The sequence below is a fragment of the Mustela erminea genome, chromosome 16, assembly GCF_009829155.1.
Source record: "Mustela erminea isolate mMusErm1 chromosome 16, mMusErm1.Pri, whole genome shotgun sequence".
In the NCBI taxonomy this organism is placed as follows: domain Eukaryota; kingdom Metazoa; phylum Chordata; class Mammalia; order Carnivora; family Mustelidae; genus Mustela; species Mustela erminea.
In genome coordinates this window covers 54544046-54564479 of record NC_045629.1, presented here as the reverse complement: position 1 = coordinate 54564479, position 20434 = coordinate 54544046, and the positions used below count along the sequence as shown (strand labels likewise).

The following is a 20434-nucleotide window of genomic DNA, read 5'->3' as shown; positions in this document are numbered from 1 at the left end:
CAGGTTCCCTGCTGAGCAGAGAGCCTGATGCAGGATGCAGGGCTTGATCCCAGGACCCTGGGATCATGACCTGAGCAGAAGGCGGAGGCTTTAACCCACTGAGCCACCCAGGTGCCCCGATGTGATATTTTTTTCAACATCAGCCCTGAATTCTGTGTAAGCTTGTATTTTTATTTATTGTAGATATTACAGGCCTTTTGGAATAAAATATAGACCTATGGTAGGCTTTTGTGTGTGCAGTAATGCATGAACCTGTTTTTTTAGGGGATGTGACCATCTCTGCATTTCAGCCATCATTTTTTTTTTAAATAGTCCCATAATACATAATCAAAACTGTCTACTAATTTGGAGCTCCATATGAATATGAGGTTTTATACCTCTCTCCTGTGTACCACTCAGTTTGATCTAGTTAATATTTTCTTCCTTATTTGCACTCAGAATAGTTATTCTGCATCGTAATTATATGATTCTCCACCTGTGGTACACAGCACACTCACTCCTGGAACCCTTCAAATGTACATATCTCTAAGCACACCCCAGACATACAGAGTCAGAACCTCCGTGTGGGAACCAAGTCATCCATATCTTTAAAAAGCTCCACAGCTGTTTCTGATATGCAGTCCTGGTTGAAAGCAAATGTCAGAACTATCAATTTATTGGCTTGAGTGTAAAATTTCAAAAATTACTCCTTTTGTAGACCTAAAACTTATGAGATATAGAAAGAAAGAGATTAAAAGAAATAGGACCAAGGGAGAGTTGGAGTACACAGCTTCTCCCTGGCCTTAGGAAGCAGAAGCAAGAATAAAAAGTAGTCTACATGTTGGTTTATGGCACAGTTTAGCCCCACCATCAACCAGCTGGTTTTAATTTCTTATTTAATAATTAACTTCTTGGGTTAAAATGACAGTGCTTATTTATGTAAAGCCACACTCAACTTGTCATAAGAATACATTAGTTCCTAACATCTGAAAGCCTTTTAAATAATTGTTTCAGTATCCCCTTATTAATTTTCAGGCTAAGACATGATCCTGGACTATTTCTGTTCCCTTTCTCATACAGAGTAGAAAGAAACCTGCTTCTCCTCAGATAGCTCACATGGTGGGAGAGACGCAAGTAAACAGAAAATTGCTATGTCTTTGTGGTATAACCTTTAACTGTAATAACAATGACAATATTGTTGTTCTCCTGTACCAGCATTGAGCTAAATACTTAAAAAATTTTTTTTAAAGATTTTATGCTCTCTCCCTCTGAGCTAAATACTTTAAGTATCTTATTTCTTTCTCACAACACTATTTATGGAAATGACATTTTTAATCCCTGTTTTGCAGACAAGGAAACTGAGGCTAAGAAGTAATATCGGAGGTTCCACAGCAAACATGGGCAGAGTAAGGCTTCAAATTGGAGCAGAGATAGGGAGTAGAAATTATTTAATCAAAGCTAAGCCTTCGTTCCTCGGCATCGGGTTGGTAGTGTGCCTGATAACTCTCCAGTAGGCAGTTTACTAATGTGGGAACCATTTTCCCTTCTTTGACTTATTTTTCATGTCTATGATGAAACAGTTGGTTCTGCGTGGCTGCACTTAGCTTTTAGAAAGCTTCCTCTACCCTATCTCTCTAACAGCCATTTCGATTCATCATAGCCACGCATTTTGTTCCCATAATAGAGCAAGTTTAGACAGTTTTTTTGGGAAGGTGCAGGAAATAGAATTTTTATTTCTAAAATCAAATTTTGTTGCTCTCTTTTCAGTTGTGTCTTCCTCTTTTTTCACTCAGGAAAAAGAAACTGCTTAAGAAGGGATGGTAATCTCCACGTAGGGGGAGGTAGAAGCCTGCATGCCACGCTGGGGATAGAGGCTCTCATAGGAATGACATTAGTGTTTGTACGTTTCTGATGCTCACTAGAGATCACTGCCCTTTTCCCTGGGGAAGCTGGACGGTTTTACCCATGCAGAGCTTTCAGCAGCACGGAAATAATGTGGCCTAAAACTTAACACTTCATCATCCCCAGCTTCCTTAGTCACATTTAGGAGAACTGCTGAATCCCATCTAACTGCACACAAGAGGGAATCCTCCAGTGGCTAGAGGGAAAGTTTTAACACGTCTGAGCTGAGAAGAAAATGCAAAGAAAATCCCAGCAGTTCTCTTTTTCTTCCCAGTGGCTGCTGCAACTGAGAATGTACTAATTTTTTGAATTTCAGTGCCCTGTAACTTTCTGTTTTGCTTATTCACTGGAGAAGGTAAGCTTCACTCTTCTTTTTGGTATGTAGCACCGCTATCACGAAAATGTGTAAGATTCTTAGCACATCCTAAATTGCTCTAATATTCGCTGCCACTGTGGAACTTTGGCAAAGTATGACTTGTGCATCTTAGGAATAGAGAAGCAAGGGAACTCTGGAACACTGACTTCTATGGGCCCCATATCTTTGTTCTGAGCTACAAGTAGATGGACTTCAGGGGAGCATATACCCAGTACAGTCTGGATGAGGGGTTTGAGTTAATTAAAAACTAAGTTAAATTGGGGAATAACTTTAGTTTTTTAAGATTTTGTTTATTTGGCAGAGAGAGAGAGAAAGAGAGTACAAGCAGGGGGAGCAGCAGGCAGAGGGAGAAACAGACTCCCAGGTGAGCAGGGAGCCTGGTGTGATACTTGATCCCAGGACCTTGGGATCATGACCTGAACCAAAGGCAGATGCTTAACTGACTGAGCCACCCAGGTATCCCAGGGGGAAAACTTTAAAAGTGTGCTTACATATACTAATGCATTTCATTTTAAGTATACAATTATATCTTCATTTGCCCATTTTTTAAAATGTAGGGCCAAAGCCTAGAATTCTGGGTCAGTGGTTCTTTCTTAGAAATTTCCCATAATTAAATGCATCAAACTCCTACTTTCTGGTTTCTTTCTTTCTTGTTTTTTAACGGAGCAAGTAAGACACACAGAAGCAATGCAAGTTAAAATCCTCTTATGTTTTATTACTTTTCCAGTCTTTTAGAGTTGTTGAAACAAACATAATTCAAAACCATTTTTTAGTGATTTGCTTTTATTGAGCAGGCCTAATGTTTAAGTTTCATCAAAAACAAAACAGAACAAAACAAATGATTTGTCCCCACTAATACTGAACTTATTTACATAAAACTGTGAGACTTATCATTACAGTAACAAAACTGATGTAAACAGTTTGGGGACCCAACACAGTGGACATTTAATAACTCAGTTGGCAGAGACAGTAATATACAAATGTATTTAATGCATTTAGTTTACTCTGGGCATCAATATATTTTGAAGAAGGAGTGGAGAACACTGACTTATGTGTTAGGTTTTTTAAAGGGGAGAGCGGTTAAGAATTCTTTGGCTGTAGGGGTGCCTGGGTGCTCAGTCAGTTAAGTGTCTGACTCTTGGTTTTGGCTCAGGTCTTGATCCCAGAGTCCTGCTGATCATGGGCTCCATGGTGATCATGGAATTTAGGCTCCTTGATGATCATGGAATTTGCTTGAGATTCTCTCCATTGCCCTCTGCCCCTCCCCTTCTCTCTAAAATAAAATAATTTTTAAAAGAATACTTCTACTGTAGTTATAATTATATAAAGTTGATGTACTTTAAATTAAAAAAAAAGAAACACAGTTTCCAAATTCTCTCATCTGTATTGAGAAAAGGAGAAGTGCTATGGTTATCTTAGTACTACCCTCTTACTTCTTAGAATGGATAAAGTAAAACCTTTTTAAATGAATACCTCAGTTAACAGAATCAGTTTCTTTCTGAAATGTCTAAATATTTCCTGGGATGCTGGAGGTGTTCCTTCCAAATATTAATGCATACAGGGACAAACAGGGAGCTTGTTTGCAGGCAGTGGGACTGGTTCTTCAAATATCTTGATTCAGTGTGGAGCCAGATTTTTTTTTTTTCCCCACCCAGAGGTCCAGTGATTATGACTCTGTGGGCACTTTAAAACACCTCCCTGAGACTCAGCCAAATTACTTATAACAAGAATTGTGTTTTAAGGTTACTTCTCCGAATGTCGCTATAAAGTGCTGTAGTATTTTCTTCCTCCCTTCGTCCTTCACTCCCTCCCTTCTTTCCTTTCTTCCTTCACATGTCAGTGAAGCGTACGGAGTACCCAGCATATGCCAGCAGTCCACTAGTCACAAATACAGCACACCTTCTCTTCTCAAGGAGCTCATGGTTTGGTCGATAAGACAAACATGTAGTTCAAGAATTATATTCAATTTCAGGCATTACCAAGGACTCCTTTTGGGGATTCAGAAACTGAATACCCACATCTAGAATGCCAGCAGTTTCCTAGGTTCCTAGTTTTCCTGCTACTAACATAACCATTAAGAATTGGCTTTTCTTTGGGGACCACTTCTTTCCCCCACAAAGAAACAGTTTTTGAACACTTCAGAACCATGATTGGGATTCCCCTGTGGAGAATAAAAGCCGTATTAAGAGGCAGGGGCCAAGCAGCCAGGGAGGTCCACTCACTAGCTCTTACGTGTCAACGTTCTGCCTCAAAACCCAAATTCATGCCAGTAAAGCATTTAAATGACTCTAGTCCTGGGTTTACAGGTTTGCTTATTAATAATTAAAAATGAAAATATTAAAGCTAGAAAAGTCAAGGGTCTAGTAATATATGTTTGTTATTATATAAGCATAATTTGACTCCTGAATAATAATAGCAACAAAAGAAACAATAATAATATTTGTTAAATAACTTATCTGGTAATACCCTGATAATATTCATTGAAAACATTTAAGTGATGTTCAAAATATTCCACTAACTAGTGTTTTAGAAACATTTTCAAAAGCAAGCTGTGACTGAGAAGTGTTTACTGGTCAAACTTCTTAACCAGATTCATTTAATCTGAAATCATCTTACCTATACAAATTTGATTATCAGCCTTTTACTGTAATAAGAATTCACAGGGCCCAGTGGAGGGAAACATAGCAGAAAAGTATTGAGTCAGTAATTGGAAAAAAGTGTGAAAAATGGTCTTTACTGTTAAAGAAGGTTGTGTTATTTTTTACAATGTAGTTAATACTGAACCTGATAAGAGGTAACAACCATATCTCTATCTCCTTTTGTAGGGCTTTGGAAATCCCTCTGGTGAATATTGGCTGGGGAACGAGTTTATTTTTGCCATAACCAGTCAGAGACAGTACACACTAAGAATTGAGTTAATGGACTGGGAAGGAAACCGAGCCTATTCACAATACGACAGATTCCACATAGGAAACGAAAAGCAGAACTACAGGTAAGTCCTCCTTTCGTACACGGCTCAACTCCCTTGGACTTCACCACCTACCAGTTACAGTGGAAAAGTGTGAAAGACAGAAATGATACAAATCATGCTTCAAGATGAAAATTAGGTTGTCTAGGCCTATGGTAGTGATACAGAAAACTCAGACTTCTTAAAAGCGTTAATTTCAGTTTTCACAGATGGGTTGTTTTGATGTTGGCTCAGCTTCTAGAGGGTGAGGAATTGAGTCCAGCACAATATGATTGTTGTTGTAGCTCTTATTGTCACTGTGATGAGATTGGTGCTGTGAATTTATATGTACAGAATTGTTGACAGAGAACTGACTCAAACTCAGTGGCTTGAAATAAGCACCCCTTTCTATCAGAAGAATTTCTACTGACACTTTATTTGCCTTTCTTAAATTATTATTTTTTCACATTATTTTGAAAGTGATGAAGGAGAGGTAAAATGTTATGTTTTTATATGACTTACATAAAAGATAAGGTGGAACGTAATTTAGAATTTTTTGGCAAATAATGTGAAGGCAAAAATAAATTCAAATAATAGCATGAACATGCATGATACATCATTGTAGATGTGCAAACAAACTATACACTTTGCTATTAACATCTATGATATTTTTTTTCAATGACAAGTTTTTACACTGGGAAAAAAACAATTTAAAAATGGCTAAGCAAGTAATGTGGTATGGTAAATTCATTCTCCAAGCCCTTACTGTGTTACTTCTGTGTTCCAGGAACCCTACTAGGCACTGCTAATTTTGCAGTGGGTGATGAGATCTCTAGTCTCCCAGACCTCACAGTCCAGCTTTGTAACTAACTAGGTCACTAAATAGCTGGCTAGCATTCCTTTTAGAACACGGAATATATTTCCATTACTTTTGTATCACTATCCATTAATGCAATACTTGGCCCATAGCAGGTCCTTAATAATTGTGTGTGACTGAGTTTCATAATCAGTAAATTAATGTTACAATTATTTCTAACTCTAATGATTGTAGCTACTCTACATCAGCCTTGCAAACATGATTGTGTAGATTAAAGGGTCGGTACAGAGCTTCAAGCAAAATGCAGTGACAGCAGCCAAAGCTTCTGCTCCTTCTCCAATCTGTGTGGCCATCTTGTAGCTAACCTGTTTTTGATGCTTATATCTTTTTGAGACATACTATTCTTGTAGCTTTTGAATCTACAACTCTTTTCATGAACACGTCTCATTTAATGGATTATGCATGGGATTGGATCCTTGGAGACATAAGAATCATATTCTTAACAAACAGTGGTGATGTCACCACAACAGAGGGATGAGAAATGGATCTAAAGAGTTTTCATCATCTCATGGGAGGGTAATGAGGGTGTACTTAATGGCAACGCAAGAAACCAAAGAAGAGACATTTATAAAATGCAATGGAGTGTAAGAAGAAGTGTTTCCAAGGAGGTCAATATTTGGGTAGTTTTAGAACAAGAGAAACCACTGTAAAACATCAGGGGTACTCTTATGTAAATGTTTTGACCTGAAACTTAAAACTGTATGAAACTTGGCTAATGTTAGACAGCCTGACAATAGGACTAGCAAATAATTAGTCTTTTTCTAGGCTTCTGAAGAATTTGCCCTGGTTCTTTTCCAAAATGTCTCTCAGTTCTTAGTAGGTAGATAGATGTGTGTGTCTGTGTGTGTATGTGTACACCTGCACACATGTTTTTGTGAGGCTTGGGTGGTATTAAGACAAAGAGTGCAAGGGCAGGTTTAGGAAGATGGTCAGAGTCCAAAGTAGGCTTCAGGGTGCATGGATGAATATCATTCTGGCATCTGTGTGAGGAAGGAGCACTTACTTCCTCTTAGAACACCCCCCTACCCACACTGAGCATTTCCTGTTCCTTCACTGTATGATTCTGAACTTCAATCATCTGATGCAGATGAGTCAGGGTTATAAATCCAGAAGGCACTTAATGCTTTTAATTCCAATCCTCTGGGTTGTCAAGAAAAGAAAGCTGAGGTCCAGAAATAGGCAACATTTTTCCCAAGGAAGGAGAAGGACTTAAATCGGGAATGTTTGACTCCTACCTAGTTTGGTGTGGTTCTTCCTCTGTAATGCTGCTGTAATAAAGTTGGTGGCTCTGGCGCTCTGTCTTGCCAGGACCCAGCAGAAAATAGGTCTGTAATCATCACCTCTTCATGCAATTAAGTATAAGATTCATGTTGGCATCAAATGGGAAATTAGAACTCATTAAAACATAATGCCTGTTCTGGTGAGAACTTACTGAAAATAAGCACACTGTAAAACAGTCTTATTCACTCTTTCAAAGAAAAGGAAACAGAAGCTTGAAAAGGGAGTATACCCTTGTGACTTCCCTCCCCACCTGTATCATCACTCACTCAAGCCGGGAACACTAAGCATGGCCTGAGTTAGATGTCCAGCTTTGCCACTGATTTTCCCCCACTTATTTCTCTTCCTTCTGAATGAAAAAGGAATGTCTCATTGTGATAATTCATTAAAAGGATAAGTACTAGCATTTGTATAGTGTCTTATAATTTATGAAGTGGTTTTTAACACATTAGGCATTCAGTCTTCACAATGAATTTTTGAGGTAGTTATCACCAGACACATTTTGAATATAAAGAAACTGTGGTTTTGGTCATCTCACCTGCTCAGATTCAAGTAAATTTCAACTAAAAGCAGAGCTATGGAATTCATGTTAGGTTTTAGGTTTTGTTTTATATTTTTCAATTTTCTGTATTTTTTCCTCTTCCAAATTAAATTCAGATGGTTTTTTGAGTTTTTTTTGTTGTTGTTGTTGTTAAGTATTCTGTCTTAACAGAAATTTTATTTTGGAAACCCTTATTATAGCTGTGGTCATAATATATAAATCTAATTTTAAAAAATCTTTCTCATGCTCTGGACACATATTGATAAAAGTAAGTGTTGTTGAATAGATAGATAAGCTTACAAATGTACATAGGATATACATATTTTCTTTTTATCCTCTAAGGAAACCCCAAATGATTTTCTCAGATAGAAAATAAAATCTATGGAACCCAGGAGAATACAAATAAGAAAAAAAAATAATGTGGGAGTGTCATGATAAACACATCATGTAAGATAACACGCAATTAATGTGAAATTATTAAATATTTCTTCTAGAGAGGTAGTATTTTTCAGGTCCTCATCATCTAACACCCAAACTATTGTATAGCTTTCCTGACTCCAATCTTGATGCTCTCAAATATATCATCCACACTGTTGTTGGGATGGTTTTTCTAAAAGATAATCTGATTTTGCTCTCCACTCTTACTCATCTATTTCAACAATGTTCAACTATCTATAGGTTGGAGTGACTTGGTTGCTCAGTCAGTTAAACATCCAGTCTTGATTTTGGCTCAGGTGATGATCTCAGGTTGATGAAATTGAGCCCCATGTGGGTGTGGAGCTTGCTTAAGATTCTCTCTCTCTCCCTCTCCCTCTGGCCCCCCTCCCCAAATCACCCTTTCTTTAAAACAAAACAAAACACCATAGATTAAAGTCTGTCACTTAAAAGTCTTTATGATCTGACTCTACCTTTGTGTTCCGCTATCACTAATAAACTTTCCCACAACCTCATCTAACCAAATACCCCCTCATTATTGTGTTCTAAAAACTACTTGCAATTTCTCTAAACCTTCTGTATCTTTATTATATCTATACCCCACACAGAAACTCAACTTTGGATACAACTTCTAAATCTTTAAGACTGTCCTTTATTCCAAGAAGTTTTTCTCAGTACATATTATGGTATGAGTTGTGATGTGTGGTGTGTCTCCCTTCAGAACAACAGCCCTCATTCTCTCACCTTCTGGAAATATTGCTGTTTTACAGCTTGTAACTGGGGTCCCCTGCCTGAGCACTGCTGTGGCTGAGGAAAGTCACATCACCCAAAGTCATTCTTCCTTCTTGCAGACACATTGTATCCAGTGACTAGTCAAAGATAGGAGTGTATAATGGACCCCTTGCCCCAATTTGGGACAATTCTGAAGGGCCATCCCAGCTCCAGAATTCCACATGGGATTAGCTGAGGTCTTTACTGTAACTGTGTGTGAACCCATCTCTCTCTGTTCGGTACTGCTTTCCTCATTCTGTCATGGGGTTGATCCTGAGAGCCCTCCCCTATAAATCTCCATATACTGATTTCCCAGAGAAATGCATCACCCTCACTGTCAGGCCAGTTTGGATGTTTTGTGCTCCCCAGAGGTCCACAGCAGTCCGTGGATAATTATCCAGTATCCACATTCTATTATAAGTCATTAGTAAGTATTTATTAAATAACTGTGTGTGTCGCCCTTTTCTTCTACTACTAAGCTTCTCAAGTTTATGAACCATTTTTAATCAAAACTCAATATATATACCTAAGTTAGCCAAAATATTAAGTAACAGTTAATACCTAATATTCAGTGAGCACATGAATGCACCAGATACCTTGTTTTCATATGAGAAAACAGGCATGGTACAAGGCCACAGGTACTAATATGAGTAGAAGTTATTTGAACTTTGATCTCATGACTGCCCATCATTTGACCATCCCTCAATAAAGGGAAATCCAGAATTTACTTCCTAGAATTAAGTATATTCAAAGCACATATTCTAACAGATAAAATTTGTTTCTTCTGATCCTGTCTTTAATAATTTGAATGTCCATGGGCATTATCGTATCTCTCGTTCTCAATTTTCTGTCCTATAAATAATTTGTAAAAGTTCCTTTTAGTTCAAAAATTATTTTCTAGAATAGAATTACCTTTATGTATATATTCCTTTTTATTTTATGCCCCTTTGTTTCTTTGATAAGTGATTAAATTTTGATCTCTCTAATAAATACTTTGGTAAGAGGAAGTATCACTCTCCTGGGAACATCAGTTTAGGGCTTACAGTGACCTATTACTTCTATGAAAACTTTTTGGTCCCGATACTCAGAGTTAAAATGCAGATACACAACCACAACCACCACCACAATAAATGCTTAAAAAAAACAGATTAATTGTGAGTTTGGGGAGATGCTATGAAATACTGGAAAGCGCTTTGGAATAGGAATCTGAAGATGTGGAAGCTATTAAATAGTAAAATGTGTCTTCAAAATCCATAAAACCAAGTTGGTTGTATCAGTGTTCAGAAAAACAGAACCATGATCAGCATTATGAAAATAGGAGATTTGTTATACAAACTACACCTTACATAACTGTGAGCTGAGTTGGGGAAGTAAAGGTCTGGAAGGTGAAGGTGGGAAATCAAAAAAAGTTCAGTAGCATAAATGCTTGAAACCCAACATGGCAGTAGACCAGTTGTAGCTTGCAGGGAAATCCAAGAAACCAAGCATGTCCAGACATCAGAGGAGGACCACAAAGTGGGGGACCTAAGGAAAGATGTTATTTCTGTGTAGCTATGTTACCCTTGAAGCATCTGGTGGGTCTGAAGCCACTGACAGCATGCAAAGGCAAACTGGATGCAGGGAGAAATAGGAGAAGCTGAGAACTGCCAGGCAATTTTGCCATGTCCACTGATAGTCTGAGTTGGGATACTGCTTCACTTCCACCTTCCGGATCTCACACAAAGTCCTCTTTTGAATTACTCTAACTTGGAACCATGCAAGGAAGGAAATTTTGGGGAACACAGTTCCCAGATTAAACAAGTTGACAGTAGCACAATCTAGCTATACCTTGGGTAAATCACCTATTACTTTTATAACTCAATTTTCTCATCTTTAAGAGAAAATAATGCCCTCTCTTCTATCATCCTCACCATTTAGTTACAAGGATCCAATCAGAAAATGTATGTAAATATACTTTGTATTGGACAAATTTAAATACCATGAACCTATGAAAAGTATTTATGTATTTTTAATTCAATTTTCATCACACCCAAGAAATTTTTTACTGGTTTCAATAAAACATTTTAATTATATTTCTTTCTTTTTTTTTTAAAGATTTTATTTATTTATTTGACAGAGAGAGATCACAAGTAGGCAGAGAGGCAGGCAGAGAGAGAGGAGGAAGCAGGCTCCCCAGTGAGCAGAGAGCAGCGGGACTCGATCCCAGGACCCTGAGATCATGACCTGAGCCGAAGGCAGTGGCTTAACCCACTGAGCCACCCAGGCGCCCTATATTTCTATATTGAAATCTAAGCCCCATTGTCCCAGAAGGCTTTTACTGACTGGTATTTTGGTCTGTTTATTAATTTGGCTTCAGGACACAGTCCAGGTTCACTCATTATATCTGTGATCTCTTTAGTCACCTTTTATCTAAAATAGTCTACCACATAACTACCATAAATATTTTTAAACAATCCAGGTCAGTTTTCCTCAAAAATGTCCCTTCTCAAACTATCTTACTATTCTTTCCCGATGAGATTGACATTAAATCTTTTTGACAAGAATGCTGTATAAATGGTATTGTACTTGCCATTTTATCGCATCCAAAGGCACAAAGAATCACGTTGTCCCATTATTGGTTGGGCTAAATTTAATTCACTTAAGGTTTTGTTTTTGTTTTTGCAATGGAACATGTAATTTTATAAAGAAAATTCTTGCAAAATATCAATGTATAAAACCCATACATCTTATCTATTTTGGTTGAAGTGGTTGTGGGGACCTACTACAATATCTCTTTGGACTTTTCATTGCTAACACCTAAGACATTTTTAGAGCATAGTTTAAAAAATGTTGTATTGTATTATTATAGCTAAAAGAAAGATTGGATAAAATTTAGTTGCACTACTTTAAAGGAGAAAAAAGAAAAAATATATATAAAAAATTTTCAGCCTTATTAGAAAGGCATAGTTTATTGAATGAACATGTTTTATTAAATAGGGGTTTTTCATGTTATTTTTTTCTTTTTTTCCCCTTTTTCATGTTAATTTTTTTCTATTCTTGGTTATACTTTGTTCCCTAAAGTTAATTCCTTTATTTTCAAGGTATTAGCTAGATTAGGAAATCCTTTATCACACATAGTATAATGATAAGCTTAAAGGTAGTCCCTCTGAACCAACAAGAAAATCTCTATCAGTAAACTGTGAATTGTAACCTTTAAATATTTACAATGTACATCTTATCATTATAATCTTACCACAATATTGATACACAATTTGGAAATACTCTTCATATTTTATTATCTCTATATTATTTGTTGGAGAGGAATGATACCTTCAGGGTAGAACTGATTGTGGCTTTGTTAAAGCCTTGTTCTGAAGAGATTCCACATGAAGACATGAATGGAATGTTTGAATCACATTTTAAAAAAAAGTTGAAAATAACTTAGCCAAGAAATATCTTCTTAGCCATTAAATATCTAAATATTTAAATAATATTAAATAAATACTTCTCCGAAAGTTAACAAAATATACATTTGGCCAACATCTTTATTGGGAAAGAGTTTGATATAATGGGTAAAACCTTGTATTGGGAATCAAGAGCCATGAATTCTAGACTTGGATCTGTAGTTATTTGCTGAATGACCTTGGACAGGTTACTTCACTTTTCCATCTCAGGTCCTCAGAAGCAAAATGAGAAAATAAGGATTAACTCTTTCCAATTCCAAAACCTTTTTTTATTTGTATTCTCAATCATTGAAGTACTCCCATGTTATGTATGCATTTCAAGGACAAAGCAAATTAGTGTAGATTGAAAAGAATTCTCTTGAGTCTCCCACATAAATTTAAGCCTTGCATTTTTGTAGGTATTGCAGAACTTATTTTATTCTTTTCAGTGAAATGTTTTTCATTCCTGTGATCCTCTGGGCTGTATAGTCCTGGATAGAACCAGTAGCAGATGTGCTGAAATACTAAGAGGAAAGTTATTTTTTATAGCAGTTTTGGACTGATCAAGGTAGAAAAAATATATATATAAGGAATCCCTTGGCAGTTTCTACCCTCTTGAATTTTTAGCCTGGATTGCAAACTCAAGGTTTTAAGTGGTTTTATTTGTATTTTCAAATAATTTCTCCAATATGGTAATTATATTACTTTATCTAGACTATGATTTTTGTTGAGTCCTTTAGTTTTTTGGATTGTTGGTTATGAGATTTATCTCCCTGATCTATTCAACTCCAATCTCTTCTTTTTTTTTTATTTACCTGAAAATGATATGCAAGAATTTCTGTATTGTATGATGTCAGTCAAATTAAATAAAATATTAATAAAATAGACAATAAACCTTGTTCCCTAGGCCGGCCAACTGATCTTGGAAAAGGATGCTGTGTAGTCTGTGGGCTCCGAGAACTAGTTTCTCTGCCTACAATTTTGATAGCTGCCACTAGGTGACAGTAAACCTTGATTTCATAGAACTCATCTTGGATGAATAACAAACTGAGGGTTTAATGAAACTTACAAGATTTATTTAACTATACTTTTTGAGTAGAAAATTCAAAATTGTCACAATGACAATATGAAATATTTATTACCCTCTAATTTATACAATAACTTTTTCTTTCTAGATGACTTACTTCTTTTAAGAACCTTTACCCATTTCAACATAAACATCTTAAAACCGTTTTAAAAAAATTATGCCAAGTATCAATAAGTATCAAAATTAAATGCATCAACTACAAATCCCATGTTAGTAGTAGCATCATAACATTCAACTTTAATATTAAATATTTAACCAAATATTTAAAATATTTGCAAAGTGCTTGGATTTACCTCTTGGTGCTATCACAAATGCCAGTGTTGATGCTGGTCTGTTTATTCTAGTGAAAGAGTCAAAAGTGCTTTTTCCTTATGTGGCTCAGTCAGGAGTTCACCTAAACAGCTGTATATAAATTATTTTAATTTTATTCATTTTTACGTTGTCAATGAAAAACAATTTCCTTTCCCTTGCATACCCTTATAATCAATGGTAGAGAGAATTTTCTAAATACGAAGATCAGAAGTCATTATATAAAAATTTGGAGGTCACATTATTGTTATAAACTAATTATTTTAATGAACTCTGCTTTAAAGTAGCAGATGCAATTAAAGATCCAGTGAATAGTTTATACCTATTTATAATCTGATTCTTAAAGTACACCTGTATCCTTAGCAGAAGAATTACATCTGAATGTTGTATGCTTCTTTGACATCTCCTAATCTAGAAGACATGCTGACTGTAAGAAACGTTAATTTAGTATTTCCTTGACTTGTTAAAAAACAATAATTTTAGGGGATGTGGGTGGCTCAGTCAGAAGAATCTGACTCTTGATTTTGGCTCAGGTCATGATCTCAGGATCCTAAGATGGAGCCATGCATCAGGTTCCATGCTCCGCACAGAGTCTACTTGGAATTGTCTCCCTCTCTTTCCCTCTGCCCCTCCCACTGCTATCTCTCTCTGTCTCAAATAAATAAATAAATCTTTTGAAAAAATAAAAATATAATAATTTCAAACATGCAGTTGTCTAATATCCATAATTATTTTATTTCTTAAGTAGATATGGTTTTGCTTTAACCTACATAACTTCACTAAAACTACTTTCTTAAAAGTTGTTATAATTATTTTGAAATCAGGGTCTGCATTTGTTTGTTTGTCCAGCCAGCTAGCCAGGAAACATTTATCATGTTACCAATATTTCCCAAATACAATTCAGTTGTTTCCATACTTCAGTGTCCATATAGTCAATTTGGGTGTTTGTTTAAAGTGCAGATTTCTGGGTTCCATATCCAGAGATTCTGATCTTAGGATAGGACCTACGTCTCAGTTCCCCAACTACACCCAGGTGACGATGCAGAACTAACACTTTCATGACTCTAAAAGGAAATCCCATGCTTTCTGGTTCTGTGATGCTAATAGTTTAGAAGACAGAAGAAAACATGACACAGTTGACTTAAAACAAAAGTTGCAGCTTTGGTATGTTTTGGTATGTATTTTTTTTTTAACCAAAGAATTGTGGACCTTTTAGAAAAATGATGGTGCTATGGATCCTCTCCCCAGAATAACTGGAAAAAAAAAAAAAAGAAAAGAAAACTAAATTTTGCTTATATTTCTGTGTGATTCAGTTCCACATCCAAAGTCTTGTGTAAGAACACTTAGAATTAGGCTCTATTTGGGCAGTAAAGAAAAGTGGTCTATTCAGCTGGGGTTGAGAATGGATGGGATACACTGGAGGAGATTGAAGGGGACCAGAAAGACTTCATAGAGGAAATCCTTGGGGATTTGTGAAATATGACTGGGTGCTCCTGAGGCAAGTATGAAGGATAATGGCGGAAGGAGAAAAGTCTTGAGATTCCAGCAATGAGGAGCAAGGTAGACTTGCAGAAGTAGAAGAAGAAGTGCCTTGTTAGACAAGAGCAAGTAAACTGTATGTGGGAGTTCAGTGTGCTACAGAAAATAGAGGGCCATGTTCCATGATAAGAGCTTGGACCCTAACTTACACGAATTTTGAAGAGCAATAAGCACAGTGATGATTTTGGTCAGCTGAAGAATCTGCTTATGCACACTAAAGCCTTATTTGCAGAACTTATATTAACACATTATCCAAGTATAACAAGAGAAAGTATTTCCTTTTCAGGGGAAAAAAAAAAAAAACCCTCAGACAATGCCTCTCAATGGTTTTCAACATTCTACTCACCCTTTCCCCTCTTTCTGTCTTCCCCTAGGGGGATGCTGGAAAGAAAATTTCTTGCTGCTCCCTAAACAGAAATTAAAATGAGAACAGATCTACTTCCCTTGAACTTGCTTATACTAAAAAAATCACCAATTTCAAACACAAGTTTAACAAGGTCTTGACTTAATTTTTGATAAAAAAGCAAACCAATAAACTTTCTGAAATGGCCATAGACCTGATCTTTTAGGCACCAGAATGGTGTCTAGTCAATGAGCCACTCACTTGGAGCTGACTCTGTCAGCCACATGTGACACCAAGGGAATTGAAATATGTTTAAGGAACCGTTTGTATTTTTTTTTTAATTTTTTATTTTTTATAAACATATGTTTTTATCCCCAGGGGTACAGGTCTGTGAATCACCAGGTTTACACACTTCACAGCACTCACCAAAGCACATACCCTCCCCAATGTCCATAATCCCACCCCCTTCTCCCAAACCCCCTCCCCCCAGCAACCCTCAGTTTGTTTTGTGAGATTAAGAGTCACTTATGGTTTGTCTCCCTCCCAATCCCATCTTGTTTCATTTATTTTTTACAGAGGTCTTAGTGCCATGTAGTTCATCTTGGCACTCTTTTTTTTTTTTTTTATGTATTCTTAGAAAATGGGATGAATACTAGAAAACTTTATTTTATTTAGAACTAAAACTAGGGAGTTAGTACAATGTGTATTTCTAAATTATAAGGAAGTATGGTTTCATTGTCACAGATCTCATGAAAGTTATTTTATATGCACAGAATAGAGTGTACTCTCAGCGTTACGGAAAGGCAAAGAAATAATAGTATGTGAATTCTCAGTTTTCTTTAAAGGAAGAATTTCTCATGAGCTTTGAACACAGGCAATCTTCACATCATTGAGAAACACTGAAAACTATTTTTTTCTTGAGTTTGAAACAGGGATAGCTGGTAGCAATGTTTCCAGTGTCAAGAGCTTGAGACCTGGGGGATTGATAAACTCAATTTTACAAAGTCCTACATTTTGTTAATATTTCTAAATTAAGGGGGAGACAGTTTTCTGAAGTTTCTCATATTTGAGCTGCATTTTCTGTAACTGGAAATTTATCTTTCTTAATCAGCACAGATTCCCATGACCATCACTATCTCAAGCATTTTTCACACTTGTACATCATCCCCCGCCTTCATTTTAAAGTGTACCACTGGATGACCTTAAATACAGTCACAGTGTTGTGCAGCCATCACCACTCTCCAGTAACACTGGGGCTCCTGGGTGACTCAGTGGGTTAAAGCCTCTGCCTTTGGCACAGGTCATGATCTCAGGGTCCTGGGATGGAGCCTTGCATCAGGCTCTCTGCTCAGCAGTGAGCCTGCATTCCCCTTTCTCTCTCCCTGCCTCTCTGCCTACTTGTGATCTCTGTCTGTCAAATAAATAAATAAAATCTTAAAAGAAATGAATAACATATCTACCTTCATGCATCTGAAGCTAGAAAGTAAGTAAGATAATGCACTCCTTCTTAGCATAATGGCTAATTCAATATACAGAAATTCTGCTGATTCGTCAATGATCCAATGTAGGCTGAGAACAAATGACACCAATTCAGAAAGAGAATGTGATGAGGAAACTTTTGGGAAGGAAGGATGGGAGTTACAGGATGAATTGTCTTGATTGGTCTTTTCAAGGATTTTTCCCAGTATCGATTATGGGTAAAGAAAGGGAAAAAAGATCACATGCTGGATTCAGCCAATAAATTACCCTATTATATGGCAAGAGAAATAGGATTCTCAAAAGATTGGAATTTTAATTTATAAAGAATAAATATTTAAACTAAAAGATCATTATTCAGGCACCTGGGCTCAAAATAAGGTAGACCTTTCTGATTTCAAATCAGAAAAAAAATGTCCATGGCGCTTGAATTATGAAACTCAATTATAAAGTTAAAATGGTATTACATATAAGCCTTCTCTTGAGATGAGTAAAACTTAAATTCTAAACAATTTTAACTCTTAGTTCATAACTGACTCAGTAATATTTATTGAGTGTCTGTTTTGTATATAATATATGGAGTTTACAAAGATGACCGATGTGAATACATACTTATTAGGACTGACAATATGGTAAGGAAGGAAAAGCACATACATAAATAATGATAAAAAGAAGCACATATATAAATAATAATGGGCAAATTGAGATGTGCAACAAGAGAAGCAATTTATCTGTGCAATGACAAGTTAGAGGAGAAAGAAGAGAGGAGGCTTCCTGTGTAATATTTGGGATTGTCTTGAAGGATGGTTCATTTTGGACTGTGAAGATAGGGAGAAAGGGGCCAAATCAGTAAAGCTCTGTTCATTTAAAAGAAAAAGATGCACTGGGCAATCCGGAACTAGAGAGAGCAATATGTTTGTGTCAAAGATGTTATTCTGAAAAAAATATAGAAAATATTATTTAGCTAAAGATAATTTTACTATATTAGCAAAGTCCAATATAAGAGTCAAGTCTCCTCTAAAATAAATTTATATTCTTTTCTTTATCTCAAGTCTTCCAATCTTAGTAGTTTCCTCTAGAGCTCTGCATACTAACAAACAAGACATTTTAAACATAAAGAATTTCAGCTTCGAATACTAATACAATAAAAGGACTAAAAATCTATCTCAAATTCTTAGTATCCACATAAGTTCATTGCCTGCCTTTTTACTTGGCATCCCAGAACATTCAAATGACTGATGGAAACCCTTTTCTTTTTTATCTGTTTTTATTTTTTATGTTAGATAACCTCAAAATGTAATTGTGCTGTGGATTTCATAACCCTTTAATTGAAAATATCCTCATCATCCGTCTCCAAGAATCCATGTTCTCAACACAGCCTCCAAAGCTAGTCTCTAACACTAAAATTTTTGAGCAGTTTAGCATCTCCTGAATTTTTCTCTTACCCTCTTTCCAACAGTACTAATTATTTGTATATTTCCCAATGATGCCTTTATAGCACCAAACAAATGCTTAATTCTGCTGAAAGTCTAGAACACTCTTTTGTCTATGTGTGGTTTGACAAGAGAAAATTATCTTTATTTTCAGCAGAAGGTGCCACCTGTATGATTTAAACTCCGTTCTAAAAGACGTGTTCTGCTAGCCCTCTTTGCTGATGGTGCCCAGCTCTTTTGAAGAGGAAGGGAGGGCGGTTAGAGCAGAGTCAACCCTGGAGCAGCAGCAACCAAGAGACAGCCGTGTGGGGAAACTCTGTCAGATTGAGTCATTGCTACTAGGCTTTGAAAGAAAACCATGGGGGTCATTTTGTATTTTCTTCAAGTGATTGTGAGAAAGACAAACTAGTTCCATATGGTGGCAGGGAGAGAGCTCAGAGCCAGAATGGGAATCTGCTGTATGAGATCTCCTCAGCTTGTCAGTCTGAAAGACCTTAAAGTTCAGATATCTGAGAGTCTTTCTACTGTTTAAAAGAGCCAAGGCCAAGCTTCAATTTGTCATACATACAACTCCCACTGCCTTGGGTAATGAAAGAGACTCTTGCTTCCCTAAATACAGTAAAGATGTAAAAATGGTGAAAAGTACGGCAGTCTCTTAAGTAGACAAATTTAGAAACCAGACTCACGACCCTGGACTGCCTATTTTAAAGAAGTTATAGAATCACTTGTCATGATTCATACGGTATCAGCATTTTGAAGTCTGTTCTTTCATAAAAGAACTCACAATTGTCCTACATTTATTAAGAAATATGATTTGGCCTTTGTGATTATATAAATTTTTATAAGTGAAAAAAAGAATAACTATATTTTCTTTGAGGATGACTAGGGAATCTTGACCAATTTCAACATGCACTTATCTGTTTCATTTTTCCTGAAGATGCTAACTGAAAAGATCATAATGGCTGACATTCTTTATAGACAATGACCAAATCATGCAAGAAGATGTGGGATTTTTATCCTCATTAATTAGGAAAAAAGGGTTTAAAAAGATGAATACCATGATTTTACTTTGTGGCTGCCTTTTTGATCACATCTTCTTTGGAGTTTTTGTCTTATTTGGAGGTTTTGTTTGTTTGGTTGGATTTTTTTTTTTAATCTTCCATATTTCTGTCCCTATGCCAAATACTTTACTCTGGAATAACGTTTGGTTTTTATCTCCCAACACATCATCCTTCATGCAAGCTGCATCTATACGAGCTGAACACAAGAAATAGATGTCCAGGATTCCCATGGTGTTATTTTGGGGCAGTATTTTCTCTGATGACTCACACTTCAAGTTTCCTTTCACCATATTCAGATACAAGGCCAACTTTTACCCTTCTGTATATCAACTTTTCTTTCTAAAGTGAAATTTCATTAGCAGAATAGAGGAAGCCATAGATAATTAAAGTAAAGACATTAGAAATTAGAACCACTATTTAAAAGAACCACATAAATATTCCACTTGAGCCTCAATTCAAACAAATTTTCTTATCTAATTAGAAAAAATACTTGGCATTAGTGAATGGCCAGCTCTTAGTTTGCCTTTATCAAATAACCTGCTAGAATTGTTGGCTTTTGGTCAATAATTGCTACTTTGTACTAGCTAAATAATTCCTAAGAAATAATGAGGCCTTTGACTATTCAGATGACCTATCTTTGACTACATAGTTGCTCTCA

At 36.2% G+C, this 20434-nt stretch overlaps 1 protein-coding gene across 4 annotated transcripts in view; it reads left to right on the top strand.

Annotated features, from left to right (window-relative positions):
* Positions 1-20434, top strand: part of ANGPT1 (angiopoietin 1) — a 249404-nt gene that overhangs the window by 211119 nt on the left and 17851 nt on the right. For all 4 annotated transcript variants that reach the window (XM_032315588.1, XM_032315587.1, XM_032315589.1 and 1 more), the window contains exon 7: positions 5083-5249. In XM_032315588.1, the coding sequence (XP_032171479.1) occupies positions 5083-5249 (167 nt within the window). The remainder of the gene's footprint in view (positions 1-5082; positions 5250-20434) is intronic.